Source organism: Pan troglodytes, chromosome 23 (genome assembly GCF_028858775.2).
Source record: "Pan troglodytes isolate AG18354 chromosome 23, NHGRI_mPanTro3-v2.0_pri, whole genome shotgun sequence".
Taxonomy (NCBI): domain Eukaryota; kingdom Metazoa; phylum Chordata; class Mammalia; order Primates; family Hominidae; genus Pan; species Pan troglodytes.
The window spans coordinates 39,091,203-39,108,894 of NC_086016.1; the positions used below are offsets into that span (position 1 = coordinate 39,091,203).

A 17,692-nucleotide genomic window follows, 5' to 3' on the forward strand; every position below is an offset into this window, starting at 1 on the left:
CAGACAGCATAGGCCTGACATCACTGAACCAGCATGTCACCCCAGCAGCACAGGCCTGATGTCACACTCCATCAGCATATCACCACCAAATGCAAAGCCCTGAAGGCACTGCTTCGCCATATCACCCCCAACAGCACAGGCCCAAAGTCACTCCCCATGTTAGCCCCAACAGCATAGCCCTAAATCATACCATGAGTATTTCTTCTCCTTTCTTTTAATCCTAGTCCCAGATAAATTGCAAAAAGGAGTCAAGCAAACCTTGTCATTCTTCATCACCTTTTGTCTGGATGATCCTTTTGAATAGGATCAGCCAACAAGCAAATTACAAGTGTTGGTGATTGGGAACACAGACCCCAGAAATCCAAGAATTCTAGAGCCCCAGAGCCTTCCAATTTTGGCATCTTCCAAGACTGGCATCTTAGATATTCAAACTCTGTGAAATCAAGAAATGACAAATCTTTCATACTAGACCCTGAACCCATTAGGCCCCCAGAATTCCGAGGTTGGAAGGGAGGGCAGAGGCCCAACCTGCGATGAAGGATAGAGTCTCCTCTTTCCTGACGCTGACACGATGACCGTTTTCACCCCGGATTCCCAGGGAAAGGGTCTCCCTGGCTCTGCCATCGCTGCTTCAATATTCCTCTTCTCTCTCCCCAAACCTCTGCTCCCCAACAATGGAGCCATGGGAGGGCCTTCCTCTCCCCTTGCCCACCCTCCCCGCTCTAAACAATATTACCTGCACCTGAGCCTCCTTCTCTCTCCCTCTGGGGATGCTGGGATGATCCACACATTTGAGATATGGAACCTCTCCCGTCTTAAATGTCCCCTTCCTTGAATTTCCTAGTTCTCTTTTCTTCCCAAATGAAAACCTGTCCGTACACCCTGTCTCTGTTTCCCTGCCTCCTTGCCCAGCCCAGGCCTCTGAAGCTATCGGCACCACCCACGGCTTCCTGGTGGCCAGGCCCAGTGGGCACTTACTGGCCTCATGCCATAGTGACCCTGGCAACGGTAGTCGCTTAGCCTAACCCCACTGTCTCTTGCTCACATCTCTGGAAGGACTCACTTCTTTGTCAGAAACTTAGTTACCAGAGGGGGCAAGGGCAAGAGCAGGGAAGAGGGCAAGTGCCCCGTTGGGGATTCGGGGGATCCAGGGCACCCGTGATTTCCATGTTACCCTGTGCAATGGGATTGGGCCTGGCTGTGCAGCAGGGGTTCATGATAAGGGAGAGGCGCCTCTGATGGTACGCCATGGGTTTAGAGGGAAGGCACCAAAGTGCCCATGAGTCCTTTGGCTCTGGAAACATTTTATTGAAGGATGGAGGGTGCCAGAGGGGGTTACAGCACCCAAGAAGATGGGACCATTTTGCTGTAATTAGAATCAACATCCAAGGTGTCTGATGACCAAACGTGTCTGAGACCTCTGGGGAAGCCAGAGGGGAAGCCGGGGCCAGGGCGGAGTACGGGACGAGGACAAGGTCAAGGGCAACAGGCCCGACACCAGCCCCAGCCTCTGCTCGCTCCCCTTGCTGCCCCTCTGAGATTGGGGACTTGGGCTTCCAATGAGGGGGTCACTGTTGAGGAGGGAAGAGAGGGAGGGGGAGGGAGGAAAGGAAGCCAGAGGGAGGAGAGGAAATGGTACCTCCTGTTCTGGATCGTCCACTGGCCCTGGGTGCACGGCAAATCATACTTCTGCCTCCTCAGTGCATAGGCATCAAACCAGAGGGCCAAGCCGTAGTCCAGAGAGGGCACCTGGGAGGGAGGAGCGGGCCATCAGGTGGCCCATGGGGTGTGGCCAGGTTGGTGAACCCACCTCCCTAACAACAAAGAGAAGGAAACACAGAATCCCAGGTGGGGCTAAAGTCTGTCAGTCACTCAACAAACAGGCATTGCTGTGACCCACAGAGGGAGACCTCGCCCACAGCCCTCTCCACCCTGGCAGGATGTGTACCCAGGGCTCAGCCTGTGGGCGCTTCAGCAGAGGCGGGACACAGCCCCCTCTCATCCCGGGTCACCAGGGACCTGTAGTGTGCTTGGGGCAGAGGGCAGGTGGGCAGGCAGGGTGGGGTCTCACCGTGAGGTGCCAGGAGCAGTGGGTTTGGGGCGAGTAGTAGCTGGGGAAGTACGGGGTGCTGAGGACACCCTGGGAGTCGAGCCTGTTGTCCAGCGTCAGGTTCACTTCACAGGCTGGACCAGGAGAGCAGCCGTTACACAGGGGTCCCCTGGCTCCACCTCCCAGCAGGCTGGCGCAGCTTGTAACCCCGCCACCCCTACCACCTCTGCCAGCAAAGTGCTGTGGTTGAATGTGACTGTGTGAACCTGGGTCTCAGTTTCCTCATCTGTAAAATGAGGACAGTAATAGCACACACCTCATAGGGTAGTAGAGTGGATTAAAAAGACATAAACATTGAAACGGCCTGGCATGTAGTAAGTGCTCGATCCGTGTTAGTTATTGACATTTGCGGGACAGCACTCGCCAGTTTACAAAATGCATTCACACCTGCACAGGCCTCACGGTGGTGGCTGGGGGAGAGAGAGCTGTTCCCCTTTTCCAAGATGAGGTTCGGAGAAAAGGAGTGGCTTGGTTGAGGCTACACCGTGAGAGACTGAGGGGTCCAGGGGTCAGGACAGGAGCATGCTCACCTGCCCTGGCCATCTCTCCATTGGGCCAGGGCCCCCAAAGCCCTTTGTTCCCTCCCGCCTCGAGCCTGTGTCAGACTCCCAAGGGAACAGCTCTGCTACCCATTTAGCGCTCCAGTTTGGCCAGCTGGGGACCCAGGTCTATGCCAGACAGTTTGGGGATAAACCGAGAAGAGGGCTGGGACCCTGAGTGGGAGGGAGAAGAGTGGGGAGAGGGGTGAGGCAGAAGCAGCTGCCAACACTCTGTGGCCTCCTCTCTGCCATCCTCCCCTCCTGAGCTCCAGAAATGGCAAAGTTTGGGCCTCCTGCACAGAAGTATGGCTGGCCCAGGCCCAGGACAGCTGTCCCATGTGGGGTGGGACGTGCCCTTCCTGGGAAGGGGGCAAGGAGGGAGGTCCCGAAGCAGGAGGAGGGTGGGGGCTGGGAAGGCAGTGGGAGACCTGCCACACCAGTGGCCGTGGCCTGGCTGTGCTGCCATCACACCTCCCCAAGCTCCCTGCGCCCTCTTGGCTGTAAGCGGACTGTCTAGGGCGGAATCCAAGGAGTTCTTAGTCCTGCTGCAAACAGACCCGTGTTCCAGGCCCAGCCACTGGTGGGTGCCAAGGGGAGAGGGCAGGGAGGGGGTGAGGTGCAGAGGGGAGGGGACACAGGTCCAGGAGAGTGAGGAGGGAGGAGAGGCGGTCAGCACAGAAAAGAGAAAAGGAGAGAGAAGGAAGGACAGAGAAAGAGGAGGGAAGCGAGGGAGCGATGCCAGGAAGACAGAGACTGCGAATGGTAGGACGGTCAAGGGGAAGAGGGGGGTGGAAGTGCAAATGACGGAAGGAAGAGGGGGGCCAGGGTGGGGAGTGGAGAGCAGCAGGAGCTTCCAGAATCTTCCCTCTCCCCATCCCATCCTCAATTTGGGCAAAAAAGGTGAGCAGTGAGCCCAGTGGAGGGCCCTTGGATTCTACCACCACCCCTCCCCTGCCCCAGGGACCCCTGACCTCTCACCCTGGAAGACCACCGGCTGCACGGAGAGCACGAAGGGGTCGTAGTAGCTGTGCAGGCCCTTCTTCCAGACGACCGCCATGATGGCCCCCGACGCCAGAACCTCCACCACGGGCTCCTGGCGGCTGCAGCCGTACACCCTGGCAGAACAGAAAGGTGGCAAGGCTGGGCTGGGGTCTGGGAGGGGAGTGGCAGGGAGGGCGGCAGGCGGCTGCTGGGGGAGGGTGGACGGGAGTCTGGACATCTGGGTTCTGGGTCCGGGTCTGCTACCAGAGACCACTGCGTGTCTGTGGGGAGAATTCTGTGTCTCCCCAGCCCCAGAGGACAGACTGAAGGCCCTCCAAGGACCAGGCTAGCTCCTCGGGTGAGAGAGGCCAGGAGGTTCCCCAGACTTCTGGAGCTTACAGTTTGATGATGATGGCTGGCTCGAGTCCCATGCTCTCTCCCCAGACCCCTCCACCCTGCTACAGAATCATCTGTGACCCCTAGCGTCCCTGGCAGGAAGACTAGACTGGCATCTGCAGGGACCACCGCTTCTGGCACCGCGACTCCTGGCTGTGCTCAAGGATGGGCAGGGAGAAGGCAGGTGTGGTCTCGTGACCCCCAGGGTGCCCCAGAAATCTGCCCAGAGCTTGGTGCCTGGGAGGCTCGGAACAAATAACCATATCTTAGACTTCTAGGCTTTTAGAAATCTGGAATGTCAGCCCTGAAAAGACTGGTGACACTGTTGGGGTCAGCTGCTCGATTTCCAGATAGGGAAACTGAGGCCCTATCGGCAGTCCATGGCAGAGATAGGCCTGCGCTAGGCACTGCCTGTGATGGCTGGTACCCTCCCACATATGTAGGTGCCCCTGGTCTGCCTGTCTCAGACAGGGGTTCCCCAGCTCCCCTTCACCCTCTCACCAACCTCCATCAAACTTCCCAGTGTCAATGGCAACACTCTCTGGAGTCCAGCGCATCTGATGGGTCAATTTATAAGAAACTAACGGCCCCACCTCCCTCTGAATGGGCAACCCAATAGCCTCCCTGCCTGCCGACTGTGCGTGGGCACCTGGGCCTTGACAGGAGGAAGGGGTGCTGCTGGAGGGATTTCAGGCACCTTGGCAAGCGAGTACCTGAGCTCCTCCAAGCATAGCCTCAAAATCACTACACATGGCACCCGAGCAGCCTGCAGCCAGCTGGAGGCATGGTGGGCATAACCCCAAGGGTCTCCCTGGGAGGGTCTTGGTGCCCAGGGTCCGGGGATGGGGCATTTCCCCTGGCCTCTTGCCAGGAGAGAGAGGTGGCCTCCAGTAGTAGGCACCACCCCCCTCACCCCCCAGGCCCTCGTCCCTTCTTCCTACCATTCCAGCTTGATCTTCCTGCTGCAGCGCCCAAGTCTCCCCAACCACACCGGTGCCCCCCACCCTCCCATACAGCCACGTCCTTTTTGGCCTTACCGGCTCATCTTCCCTGGGAGGTGGGAGATACGATATTAGGATGGAAGAGACCTGGAGGTCACCTTTAATGGGGGCTTTAGCTTTCATTGTTGGGGGGTTTTATTTTATTTACCTAGCGGCAGAGCCCTTCTTGTAAATGAAATATGGAATGCAGAATCAAAGCACATGGTTGAAACTGAGCAAGGGGCCACCTGCTCTGTCTTCCCATCACCACCAAAGTCCCCCTCACCCCCATTCCCTAGCAGGTGTCTGGGGTACAAGCTTGAGAACCCCAAATGTTGTCTGACCTGTCATTTTAGAGCTTCTCCAAGGGTCTGGGATGAGAGAGCCACCAGGAGCCGCAGTGAGTAGGAACAGAGCTGGGCCTGGCAGTCAGGTCCCCTCCCAGGCTGAGAGGCACCTGGAGAAGCCCCAGGGGAAACCCCTAAGTGTCCCCACCCTTTTTGGACCTGGAAGTCAGATGGTGTCTGGCTTCTCTGCACTTCCCAGAGCCCTCCAGAAACTCAGCCCACGCACATGCCGCAGATCGAGGTCACACCCAGCAAGACAACAGGAGGGGTGACAAGGAGAGAGCAGCTCGGAGAGGCCCTGGGGGAGGGGTGTGGCAAGAACCTCTGCCAGCTCACATTCAAAGACTGCGCTTGATCTGAACACACTGGTCCCATCCCCATCCGCCTGGAGGCTGTCCACAGCCCAAGTGAGACAGAAGAGGCATCAGCCTGACGCCCAGCACAAAGTAAGTGCTCAATAAACAATCGCTGAGAACTGCCCAGCCCAGAGCATCTTCCCCACCTCCTGCAGTGCTTTGTAGGCTAACACCCATCTCCCCATCCTGTGTGAGGACCAGGCTCCCAGAGGTCAAGGCCATTTCCAGTCCCTCCTCCCCACCCCCAACCACCTGCCCTCTGATCCTGATCACTTCTGTACTCCACACCATATCTTATGCCCTAAAGCCCTACTTCTGTGCTCAAGAACTTTCAATAGCTCCCCACTTACCAAATATGAAAGTCCAAACGGCTCCTGGCACTCAATGCCTTTTGTGGCCCAGTCCCAGTTAGAGTATGTATAATGATAACAATCATGGCTAGCGTGTAAGTGCTAGGCACTCACTATGTGTAAGGATCATGGCACAGGTAGTCTGGTTTAAATCCTCCAATGATCCTGCAAGGTAAGCATGATTGTGAACCCACCCTCCCTGCTTCCCAGGCTTCTGGTGGGGTTTAAATGAGATACTAGATTCTCCATGGGAGGGGATGTCTTCACTGCCGGGCCCTGGTGCCTAGATCAAACGCATAGTAGGTGTGCAGTATCTATTTTGAGTGAATGAATGAATGATGTAGGTGGTACTGCTTTGCAAGTTCTAACAATGCATCAGAGCTCACGGATTAAATGTAAGAGCAGAGAGGCTTACTGGTGTGTGGGGTGGGAGTGTGGGGGTGTGATGGGGAACCCCCTGCCTCCTAGCTGCGTGCCCTAAGGCAAGTTACTTTGCCTCTCAGAACTTTCAATAGCTCCCCACTTATCAAAATCCAAATGGTTCCTGTCACTCAATGCCTTTTGCGGCCCAGTCCCAGTTAGACTCTATATAATGATAATAATAATGGCTAGCATTTACTGAGCACTCACTATGTGTAAGGATCATGGCACAGATAGTCTGATTTAAATCCTCCAATGATCCGGCAAGGTAAGCAGGTTCTAAGAGGCAAAGTAACTTGCCTTAGGGCACGCAGCTAGGAGACAGGGGGTTCCCCGTCACATCCCCACACCCCCGCCCCACACACCAGTAAGCCTCTCTGCTCTTACATTTAATCCGTGAGCTCTGATGCATTGCTAGAACTTGCAAAGCAGTACCACCTACATCATTCATTCGTTCACTCAAAATAGATACTGCACACCTACTGTGCATTTGGTCTAGGCACGAGGGCCCGGCAGTGAAGACAGCCCCTCCCATGGGGAATCTAGTATCTCATTTAAACCCCACCAGAAGCCTGGGAAGCAGAGAGGGTGGGTGTTCTACCAGGAAGCAGTCAGGATTTAGGAACGAGCCCAGAGGTTGAAAGTCCAGGCTGCAGCCAGACTCTGAAACATCCCAACAAGCCACGGTGCCTCCCAGAGCTGACTTCAGGAGTCATCTACAACAACGGCTTTGTTACAGATGGGGAAACTGAGGCTCACGGAGGGGAAGCGCCCCCAGTACACAACCATCTCCTGCCTCCTCTCCCCTATCCCCTCTAGGCTAGCCGTCCTGTCTCCCAGATACACAGGCCCAAGGTCCTACCCTCCCTGGTCTAAGAATGCTGTGTGTGACTTTCAACACCCCCATCAACCACTCCCTTTTCCAGCCCTCCCTCCCGCCCTCCTTCCCAGGGACTCACGAGGTGATGAGCCTCTTCTCCAGGGGCCCGGCCACGTCATACATGGCCAGTCGGTCCCGGCACTCTGCCAGCGTCCACTCCAGCCGGAGTTTGAGCATGAGGTCCTTGGGGCCCTGCAGGTGCCACAGGCAGCTGGAGGCCAGGTGGTCAGGCCCCTTCAGCCGGAGGACCTGGCCCTGGCCCACGTAGCTGTAGCGGTAACAACCTGGAGCGGGGAGAGGGGCACAGCCCCTGATTCCTGTGAGCCAGAAGGAGGGGACCCTGGGGAGCCAGGTCCCTCAAGGTCCTCCACCAGGCAGGATGGGCTGGGCAGGGGAGCCGGGTGGGGATAACCAGACACGCTCTACCCCATCCTTCTCTTTCCATCTCAGTATCCTCATTCATGCATTTGTTCATTGGTTCAGTCATTCACTCATGGAATGGACACACACTGAGCTTCATGCCTTCTCAGTGCCCAGGTAAAGATCCAGTCGCTGTCTGGGGACATGGATGACAGCGGGGACAGACAGACACAGAACAGGCAAGAATAGCTCAGGAGGTGACGGCTCCAAACCCGGCCTGTGGGTTGGGGGCATCCTGGGGGTCCCCGCGTGAGCAAAGAGGCTGGGACGAGCCGGGCAGCTTTGAGAAAAGTACACACAGGGCACGTGTATCTAGAGGACAAGCTGAAGGCAGGGAGGCCGGGCCCAGGCCATTCCCAGGATGGGCGCTGCTTTCTCCTGCAGCCATAGGGAGCCACAGAAGGTTGGCCAAGGCTGGACATGGGCTGGCTTGGACCACACATTCCTCTGGCTGCTTTGGAGACCAGCGAGGCCACAAGCAATGAGGAGAAGAAGGGATGAGGGCTTCACTTCCGGCAGAGAGAAGGGAGTGCCCTAAGGAGGAGTCTGGTAGGCTGCCCTGGGGGGAGGACATGAGCTTTGAGCTAATGATGGTGAAGCCATCAGAATAAAACAGGTGCTTATCAAGCATTTGCTACAGGCCAGAAACTGAACTGAATGCCTTCCCTCACTGTCTCACTCAATGCCCACGACAGCTCTATGAGATACTTTCAATGATTGTGTCCATTGCACAGACCTGGGCCAGACACATCTGGGTTTGCCCAGCCACCACCTAATCTTTCCTGGGCCTTGCTTTCCTCATCTATAGAATGGGACGATAACACCACCCTTGCAGGGCCGCCAGCAGAGGCTGTAGGATGATACACGTTTGAATGCCCAGCACAGCACCTTGCACGGTAGGGGCTCAGTAAAGGCAGTGCCTGGTTCCTCAGGTGGGTGTGAGGGAGACGGAGCAGGTAGGGCTGGGGAGAAAGGCCTGTGACTTTTCATCCTGCAGCTGGTCCCCGCCTGAGGCTCAGACCTAGCCCATCTCACGGCTGCCTCACTTCACAACTGTTTCACCATCATACCCCACCCCCCTATCCCACACACCAGTGAGCCTCTGCTCTTCCATCTAATCCGTAAGTTCTGATGCACTGCTAGAACTTACAAAGCAGTACCACCTGCATCATTCATTCATTCATTCATTCATTCAAAACAGTGACTGTGCACCGACTGTGTGTTCGATCTAGGCACCAGGGTCTGCCAGTGAACATATTCTCTCCCGTGGAGCATCCAGTGTCTCATTTAAACCTCACCAGAAGCCTGATGTTCTTCCAGGAGCCCGTGGGGATTTAGGAATGAACCTGGGATGTGGGAAGCAGCCTGGTGACATGAAATTATAAAACCTGAGTTTTCAGTCTATTTTCTCTGCTTTAAATTGTCTTCTTTGGAAGGCCACAGGCAAGCAAAGGTCCCCCTGTCAGCTTGGTCAGCCTGAGGGCAGGCCCCCCAGGCTAGTGCCATCTGCTGGGCCCCCAGGGGAGGGGGTATATGGGGAGGGAACTGGAGAGAGGGAGGGAGGGGCACTACCCTCCCCACCTAGCACCAACACTCATCAGCTGTGTGATGATGTCATTCTTGGCTCATGGGCCATACAAAATCAGGCAGCAGTGGACCAGATTCGGTGTCCAGGCTGCAGTGAGCCAGTCTCTGTCCCCAATCATTGTCTGATTAAGTCCCCTTGAGGCTCTCTGGAGTAATAACTCTGACTTACTATTGGTTGCAGATTATCAACCTCAGACTCTGTAGAGGTAGATGTTCACTACCTCTGGGTAGTTAACTGAGTCTGGGCCAGTGGCTTAGCCATTCCGAGTTCTGTCAAATGGATGTAATAATAATCCCTGTCCTATGACCTCCTCTGGGCAGTGCTGAGGACCAGGAAGGGAATGGAGGTGAATACACTTTGCTCTGATGCTGCCACCTGTGGCTCAGCCCCTTCTCCCTGACCCCTGGCCGTGCTGACTGCAGTGGGGAGCTGACCTCCCCAGAGAGAGAACAACAATGTCTGCCTAGGGAAGGGACAGGGCCTCCACCAGCAGCTGGGGAAAGATGGCTGGCTCTTCCTAGGGTTTTGTGTTCTTTAAATCTTGCTCCAAGCAGATTCTTTGCTCTTGCCACTTTAATAATTACCCTTTTTTTTTTTTTTGAGACGAATTCCGTGGAGAGGTGTGTGCTAACCTCTTGTTAATCAGAAACACCTTCAGGGAGCCTGGCACCTCTCGGGGCTGGGAGGAATTAACTGAACACGACTTGGGTGTTCCCCTCCCCCAGCCTTTGCCCCTGCCATTCCCTCTGCTCAGGGAACCCTTTCTTCTTCTCGCCCTGACAAATTCCTGCCTACCCCCATGCCTGAATTTCTTTTTCTTTTGAAAATTATTTTATTTTATTGTTGAGACAGCCTGTCACTCAGGCTGGAGTGCAGTGATGCGATCACAACAGCTCATTGCAGCCTTGACCTCCTGAGCTCGGGTGATCCTCCCACCTTAGCCCCCCCCCACCCCCGAGTAGCTAGGACTACAGGTGCACACCACCATGTCCAGCTAATTTTTTTTTTTAATGGAATTTGCTCTTGTTGCCCAGGCTGGAGTGCAATGGTGCAATCTTGGCTCACTGCAACCTCCACCTCCTGGGTTCAAGCAATTCTCCTGCCTCAGCCTCCCAAGTAGCTGGGATTACAGGCATGGGCCACCATGACCAGCTAATTTTGTATTTTCAGTAGAGATGGGGTTTTGCCATGTTGGCCAGGCTGGCCTCGAACTCCTGACCTCAGGTGATCCGCTCAACTTGGCCTCCCAAAGTGCTGGGATTACAGGCTTGTGCCACCACGCCCGGCCCATGCCCAAATCTGATGCCCCCTCCATGAAGTCTTCCAGGATCCCCCAGTCAGGAGCAACCCCTCCCTCCTGTAGATCTGGGACTCTGTGTGAGGCTCTTGATTTGCCCCCTCTTCTGCTTTGGAACGAACAATTCCCTCTCTCTGCTGCCTCTGGGGCCTCTATTCTCACACTGGCAGTTGGTGTTATGAGAATCTGTTTATGTGTCTGTCTCCCTCATGGGGCTTAAAGCTCCTCCGAGGGCAGGGGTGAGGACACGGTCATCCTGGTGTCCTCAGCGCAGGAATGGGGCCTGGCATGAAGGAAGTGCTCAGAAAGTCGACTTCAAGGATTTGAGTTGTTATCTCTGCCCCCTGAGACTCTGTGCTCTGGACATGCACAGAACCAGTCTCCTCATTCATGCTTTCATTCATTTGTTCAATCATTCATTCATGAAATGAACACCCACTGAGCACAGATAATTACAGAACAACTGCCAGGAACATGGGGACACAGAGGCATGAGGCAACATGAGGCTATTACATAGCACTTCTATTACAGGAGAAAAAATAACTTTCCATAGGGCCTTTTCCTTTCCTTTCTTTCTTTCTTTTTCTTTCTTTTTTTTTTTTTTTGAGATGGAGTCTCACTCTGTCGCCCAGGCTGGAGTGCAGTGGCACAATCTCACAATCTCAGCTCACTGCAAGCTCCATCTTCCGGGTTCAAGTGATTCTCCTGCCTCAGCCTCCTGACTGGTTAGGACTACAGGTGCGCACCACCATGCCCAGCTAATTTTTATATTTTTAGAAGAGACGGGGTTTCGGCTCGTTGGCCAGGCTGGTCTCAAACTCCTGACCTCAGGTGATCTGCCTGCCTCTGCCTCCTGAAGTGCTGGGTTACAGGCATGAGCCACCATGCCTGGCTGACTTTTATATTTTTTAATAATTGAAAACTGTCCTATGGGGCCAGGCATGGTGGCTCACACCTATAATCCCAGCACTTTGGGAGGTGGAGGCAGGTGGATCACCTGAGGTCAGGAGCTCGAGACCAGCCTGGCCAACATGGCAAAACCTCATCTCTTCTAAAAATATACAAATTAGCCAGACATGGTGGCAGCCACCTGTAGTCCCAGCTACTCAGGAGGCTGAAGCAGGAGAATTGCTTGAACCTGGGAGGTGGAGGTTGCAGTGAGCCAAGATCGCGCCACTGCACTCCAGCCTGGATGACAGAGTGAGACTCTGTTATATATATATATGTCATTCTTGGCTCATGGGCTGTACAAAATCAGGCAGCAATGGACCAGACTCGGTGTCCAGGCTGCAGTGAGCCAGTCTCTGATCTCCAAGCATCATCTGATTAAGTCCCCCTGAGGCTCTCAGGAGTAATATCTCTGACTTACTATTGGTTGTAGATTATCAACCTCAGACTCTGTAGAGGTAGATGTTAACTTTCAGAAGACTGTAATAAGCTGTCAATGATTTTAATACACTAGAAAAGACAACTCCAAAGGTTTGAGTTTTCTTGCCTGGTAGGACCTTAACTAGGTTTGTATCTAACTAGGTAATCTTATTCTAGCAGTTCTCTTTTTCCATTAATGATTGATGATAGATAGATAGATAGGTAGAGATAAACAGACAGCTAGCTAGCTAGACAGACAGAGACAGAGAGACAGACAGATAGATAATAGACAGCTAGCTAGCTAGATAACTAGATAGACAAGCAGACAGATATCAATAGAGAGATGATAGATGATAGATAGATAGATAGATAGATGATAGATAGATAGATAGATAGATGATAGACAAATAGATCAGTTTCTTGCATTCTTTACCATTCTTCTCTTTCCCCCATTAATCAGCTAAATAAATATTTGACACATGGTCGCTCTATCTTGTATGAGAATCATGATTTCACCTCTTTGAAAACTGTACTTTGACCTCATCACCTCCATCCAACAAAGAAGCAAGCATTTGAGCAGCAGGATGGGAAGACGGGAAGGTAAGGAAAGGTATAACAAGGATTTAAACTCTGCCTCCCTCCCTGAGAAGGGGTTGAGACGCTCACCCCCACCTTGGCTCTGGGTGACAACGCTAGATAGTGTGGGAGGAATCTGAGAATTTAGGGGCCATAGAGTCCAGCAGCCAGTTGGTGCACTGCATAACTCACACAAACTACAACTTGGACAGCACCTTCTGCCTTGTGCAGCATGGTGACTGTGCTGGTCAGCTGAAAGATTGTGGGTCCGCTTGGAGAAACGCAAGGTGACTCTAGCAATATGGCACCAGGTAGGGAGGGAGGGCTGATGAGCCTGACTGGGAAGGAAAGGAAAAGGGGGAAGGAGTGTTCTTGAATGCAATGGCACCGCTACCTCCAAAAGACCAAGTTTTAAAACCAACGTGACTGACAAACCGTGAATTGGCAAGATGATTTTCTACCATCAGTGGAAACTAGCTTGTGGGCAGGTTGAAGTCAATGATAGAGGAGAGTCACCTTCGTGGACCACTAAACCTGACTCATCCTCACACCCACACAGGAACGCATGCACACCCGTCTACAAGACACACACAAATACACGCATGCACATCGCCACCTCCTCTCCCCCTACAGGCTCCAAGACTTGCTTGGGACACATCGCTGAGTCCACCATGGCATCCCCTGGATGACTCTTGGCCAGGGCTCCCTGCACACACAACAGAAGCCATGTGTCCCCCTGATACACAACAAAGTCAAGACAAACGCCAACTCAAAAGGAAAGTGGGGAGGGGAAAAAAAAATAGCGTACCCAGCGTGGAATTCAGTGCAGCTATGTCTTTCACACTGGCTTCTGATAAAAGGAAATGAACAAACAAATAAACAAGAACAAAAAAAAAAAAGAAAGGAAAATACAATGAAAATAAAATTAGAGGAGACCCTTGGAGCCAGCCTTGTCTGAGATTTACCCTAAATGCCCCCATCCCACCCTTCCGTCCTGGCTCCTTGAATGCAATGGCACTGCTACCTCACCTGGGGGGCTCTCCTGGGGGGCCCGCCCTGACAGCACCCCAGCCCTGGCAGGCAGCCTCCCCGGGCCACACCACAGCTTGTTTCCCCCAACCTCATGAGGCCAACCCCACGTTTCCGCTCCCAGTACTGACCCAGGATCACTAGGCCCTCGGGGTCCACTTCGTACTCGGCCCTGTAGGGGATGGCAGCCGAGCTGTTGACTGTGGACAGCAGCTCCTCCACCAGCAGTGCCTGCACCACCTCGGGGCTCAGCATCAGACGGCGGTGCTCGGGGATTTGGAGAATGAACCAGAAGAAGCAGGTGAGGGGTCCCTCCCTAAGGCAGGCAGAAGTGAGAGAGGCCAGGGAAGGATTCTGAGGTCTGGCCCCAGCTCCACCCCTGCTCATGCACATCGAGCACTTTCCGCACCCCAGCCATTGCTGTCCGTCTTCACGCAGAAGCCTCCTAGCGACCTCTGAAGGAGGCGCTCTCATAATCCTTATTTTACGAATGAGAAAACTGAGGCATGAGAGGTGAACTTGTGTCTCATAAACTATGCCGCAAGTAGCAGAACCAGATGTGGACGGGGCAGTTGGGCCCTGGAGCCAATGCTTTTAACCCCATGCCCCTCCAACATCGCCTCGCCTGATGGTGTCAGGCCCTTGATCAGCCATCACAGTCATTGTCTGGTGCAAACCTATCACACCCGTGTTTCCATTCTACAGATGAGCCCAGTGAAGGGAGGGTGACATGCAGGAAGCCAAGTTCCCTCTCTATGCCTTAGTTTCCCCATTTGAAACATGAAGGCATTGCATCAGAAGCCTACAGAGGCCCCTCCCATTCTTTGAATCTCAGCTTCTTGCAGGAGCTGGTCGGGGCAAGGACAACTCACCCAAAGGAATAGACGGAGCTGGAGTTGTAGTAAGTTCCCAGGCGGGTGCTGGTGATGAGCTCCTTGAGCTGTGAGAAGGGAAGACAATAGCCCCTGGGACCCTCTGCAGGGCAGACAGGCCCACTTCCTACCTGGAGGTGCCCTTTGCTCCTACTGGCAGCCCCGCGCCGTGCATGATTCTCCAAGGTGGACAGGCTTGATCACGGTCACACAGTGCTGAGTGGCCGGGCCGGGGCATGCATGAATCTCACACCCCATCCCCTTCTTTCTGTTTCCACTACACCCGACTCTCACCTCCACCTGCACTGCTGATGACCCCTCTGCCCCTTGCCAAAAGTCACTCCTCAACTCTGAGAAACCCCACTCAGCTCCTGGGTCCCCTCTGCACCTCCTCTCATGGCCTGGGACAAGCCAGCAGCTCTGATGGGTAGTTTTTGCACATCTCCAACTACAGCGCTGCTGGCAGGATTACAGGGTCTTAAGCATTTGCACAGCGTGGGAATAGTGTTCATGTTATCTCAACTTCACTGCAACCCACAACAAATCTGCAGCCGGGTCCTGTTGTTATCACCCCTACCTCATGGAGGAGGAAACGGGCAGCCTCAGGCTGGGTCCCTCAGAAGCAGACCCTCCATTGACAAGGTGGGGCAAGTGGTTTATTTGGAGGTGATTCTGGGAAACAGTAGTTGGGAGGGAGAGACTGGAAACTGGGCAACCAACACAGGGCCATGAATGCGCAGTGTAGAGCTGAGAGCATCTGAGCTCAGCCGAATAGGGCATCTCTGGGAGACAGCCTGGAACATTCTGTGAACTATTCCTCCTGCCAGGGCCAAAGAAGCTGCAGTATTGATCCACCCACTCCAGTGCTCATGGTTCAGGGTTGCTCCTGGGAATAACTCCCTGGCACTTCTGGCCTGCCTTGCTGGGCAGTGGTCCTGTAGCCTGAGAGTGGCAGGCAGTAGACCAGCCTCCGTGCAGTGAGCCACCATCCTGTAACAGAGGGGCAGGAGCGGGCCACCGTCCTGTAACGGAGGGGCAGGAGCGGGCCACCGTCCTGTAACGGAGGGGCAGGAGCGGGCCACCGTCCTGTAACGGAGGGGCAGGAGCGGGCCACCGTCCTGTAACGGAGGGGCAGGAGCGGGCCACCGTCCTGTAACGGAGGGGCAGGAGTGGGCCACCATCCTGTAACAGAAGGGCAGGATTGGGCCCTCAATAGTGTCAGCTGCACTGCGGGACCTTTCCCAAGGTCATGCTCCACCCCTGGTAAGAGGCATGATCAGGATCTAATCCGAGTGCGATTGACCCAAGCGTCCACTAACTTTCCCATGACCCTCAACCTCATCTGCTTCCATGGTGCCTGGAGCAGGGCTGTGGTCCCCGTGAATGCTCCAGATGGGTTGACCAACTGGCTCCATGTGATCAGACCCCACCCCTCTCTTTTCACCCCCACATTCCCTCCCTCTCAGCCCCCAAATCCTTTCCTACCATCTTCTGGGCTTTGGCGGTTTCACTGCGGAAGGCACTAGATTCCCGGCGGGTAAGATCCTGGGAGAAGTGGCGATTGAGCACACGCAGACTGCCTGAGTACACCTGGCTGACCGTCACCTCCGCCTCGTACCCTGCCCAGGAAGGAACCATCAGGGTTAGTGGAGGAAGCGGGTGGGAAAGGCTCCTGTCTCTTCCATGCCTTCTCCTGCCACCCACACCCTCAGCTCAGCCTCAGTGTCTTGGGTCTCCACGGCACCATCAACGTCATCATCATCATCTTTGTCACTCCCATTGTCATCATGGTCATCTAAAGTTTATTGGATGACAAACTGTCTGCAAGGTACCAGGGAGGTGAGAGGCTCCCAGATGGATGGTGTCCTACAGGTTCCCAGGGAGAGGCTGACACAGTGACCAGTCCAGGACACCAGTGACATGAAGGCCAGGAAATCCACATAGGCCCAGGAGGCCAAGGTCATGGGTCACCACCACTAGGCATCCTTCCACTCATGAGGTCACCCAGGGATCCCACAGCGTGTGCTAACCACCTACTACATGGGGTACGCCAGTTAACCCAGACAGATGTGCCTCCCCTCGTGAAGCTGACAGTGGTGGGTAAGAAAGGCGTGGCTCTGGCAACCACACAGCATGTGGCATCTGTCTGTGGGCAGTGCCATCAGGGAGCAGTGCCACACGGTGCTGTTGAGGGGATGTGACGAGGACACTCAGCCTAGGCCAGAGTGGAGTGACCCTCCAGCTGAGATGTAGGGATGGGGAAACTGTAAATTGGTAAGAGAAGAGGGAGGGAAGTACCTTCCAGCAGAGGGAGCAGCATGGGGCACGGGGCCGGTAGCACGGGGACCATGGTGAGGACCCGGGCTGAAAGCCTGTTTGGCTGGAGCAGTCAGAGACGGGGAGGGGCAGCAAGGAGCTGTGGCCTCCGCAGGGCAGGGCCCATTGGGTCGTTACCCGATGAACAAGGGTAACCATGAAAGGTTTAAAATCAGGAATGATGTCATCAGACTTCTGTTTTGCAAAGGCTATTTTGGCTGAAGTGAAGAGGGTAGACTCACAGCCCTGGTTTACACCCCTATTCATTTACTCAGTAAATACTTCTTGAGAGCCTGCTATGTGTAGGAACTGAGCCAAAGTACTTGGGACTATATGAGCAAAACAACGAACAGAACTATCAAGAAGAAACTGCCCTTAATAGCTTGTAGACTAGCAAGGAATCAGACGGTAAACCACACATCGTGTATAGCAGGTTAGAGGTGGTGAGTGCGGTGGAAATCAGGGCATGGGGCGGGCTGCAGTATGGAGGTCAGGGAAGAAGGTGATGTACATCTGTGGAAAGAATGTCCCAGGCGGGGGCAAGTGCAAAGCCCTGGTGTGTTTCAGGAGCAGCAAAGAGTGAGCAACAGGACAGCAGGAGGGTATGAGATGGGGAAGGGGAGAGGCTGGGTAGGGCTTGCCAGGCCTGGGAAGACGCCGGCTTTCACCCTGGGTAAGATGGGAGGAATGGGAGGTGGTTTTTTTGTTTTGTTTTTGTTTTTGTTTTGTTTTGTTTTTGAGACAGAGTTTCGCTCTTGTTGCCTAGCTTGGAGTGCAATGGCTCAATCTCGGCTCACCACAACCTCTGCCTCCAGGGTTCAAGCGATTCTCCTGCCTCAGCCTCACGAGTAGCTGGGATTACAGGCA

General features: G+C 54.4%; 1 protein-coding gene across 2 annotated transcripts in view; it reads right to left on the reverse strand.

The window, feature by feature from the left end:
• Positions 1–17,692, reverse strand: part of TMPRSS6 (transmembrane serine protease 6) — a 44,102-nt gene that overhangs the window by 16,815 nt on the left and 9,595 nt on the right. For both annotated transcript variants that reach the window (XM_016939109.3, XM_016939110.3), the window contains exons 3-10: positions 15,995–16,128; positions 14,510–14,577; positions 13,769–13,953; positions 13,417–13,458; positions 7,439–7,643; positions 3,628–3,764; positions 2,072–2,184; positions 1,640–1,749 (exon numbers count right to left, since the gene is read on the reverse strand). In XM_016939109.3, the coding sequence (XP_016794598.1) occupies positions 1,640–1,749; positions 2,072–2,184; positions 3,628–3,764; positions 7,439–7,643; positions 13,417–13,458; positions 13,769–13,953; positions 14,510–14,577; positions 15,995–16,128 (994 nt within the window). The remainder of the gene's footprint in view (positions 1–1,639; positions 1,750–2,071; positions 2,185–3,627; positions 3,765–7,438; positions 7,644–13,416; positions 13,459–13,768; positions 13,954–14,509; positions 14,578–15,994; positions 16,129–17,692) is intronic.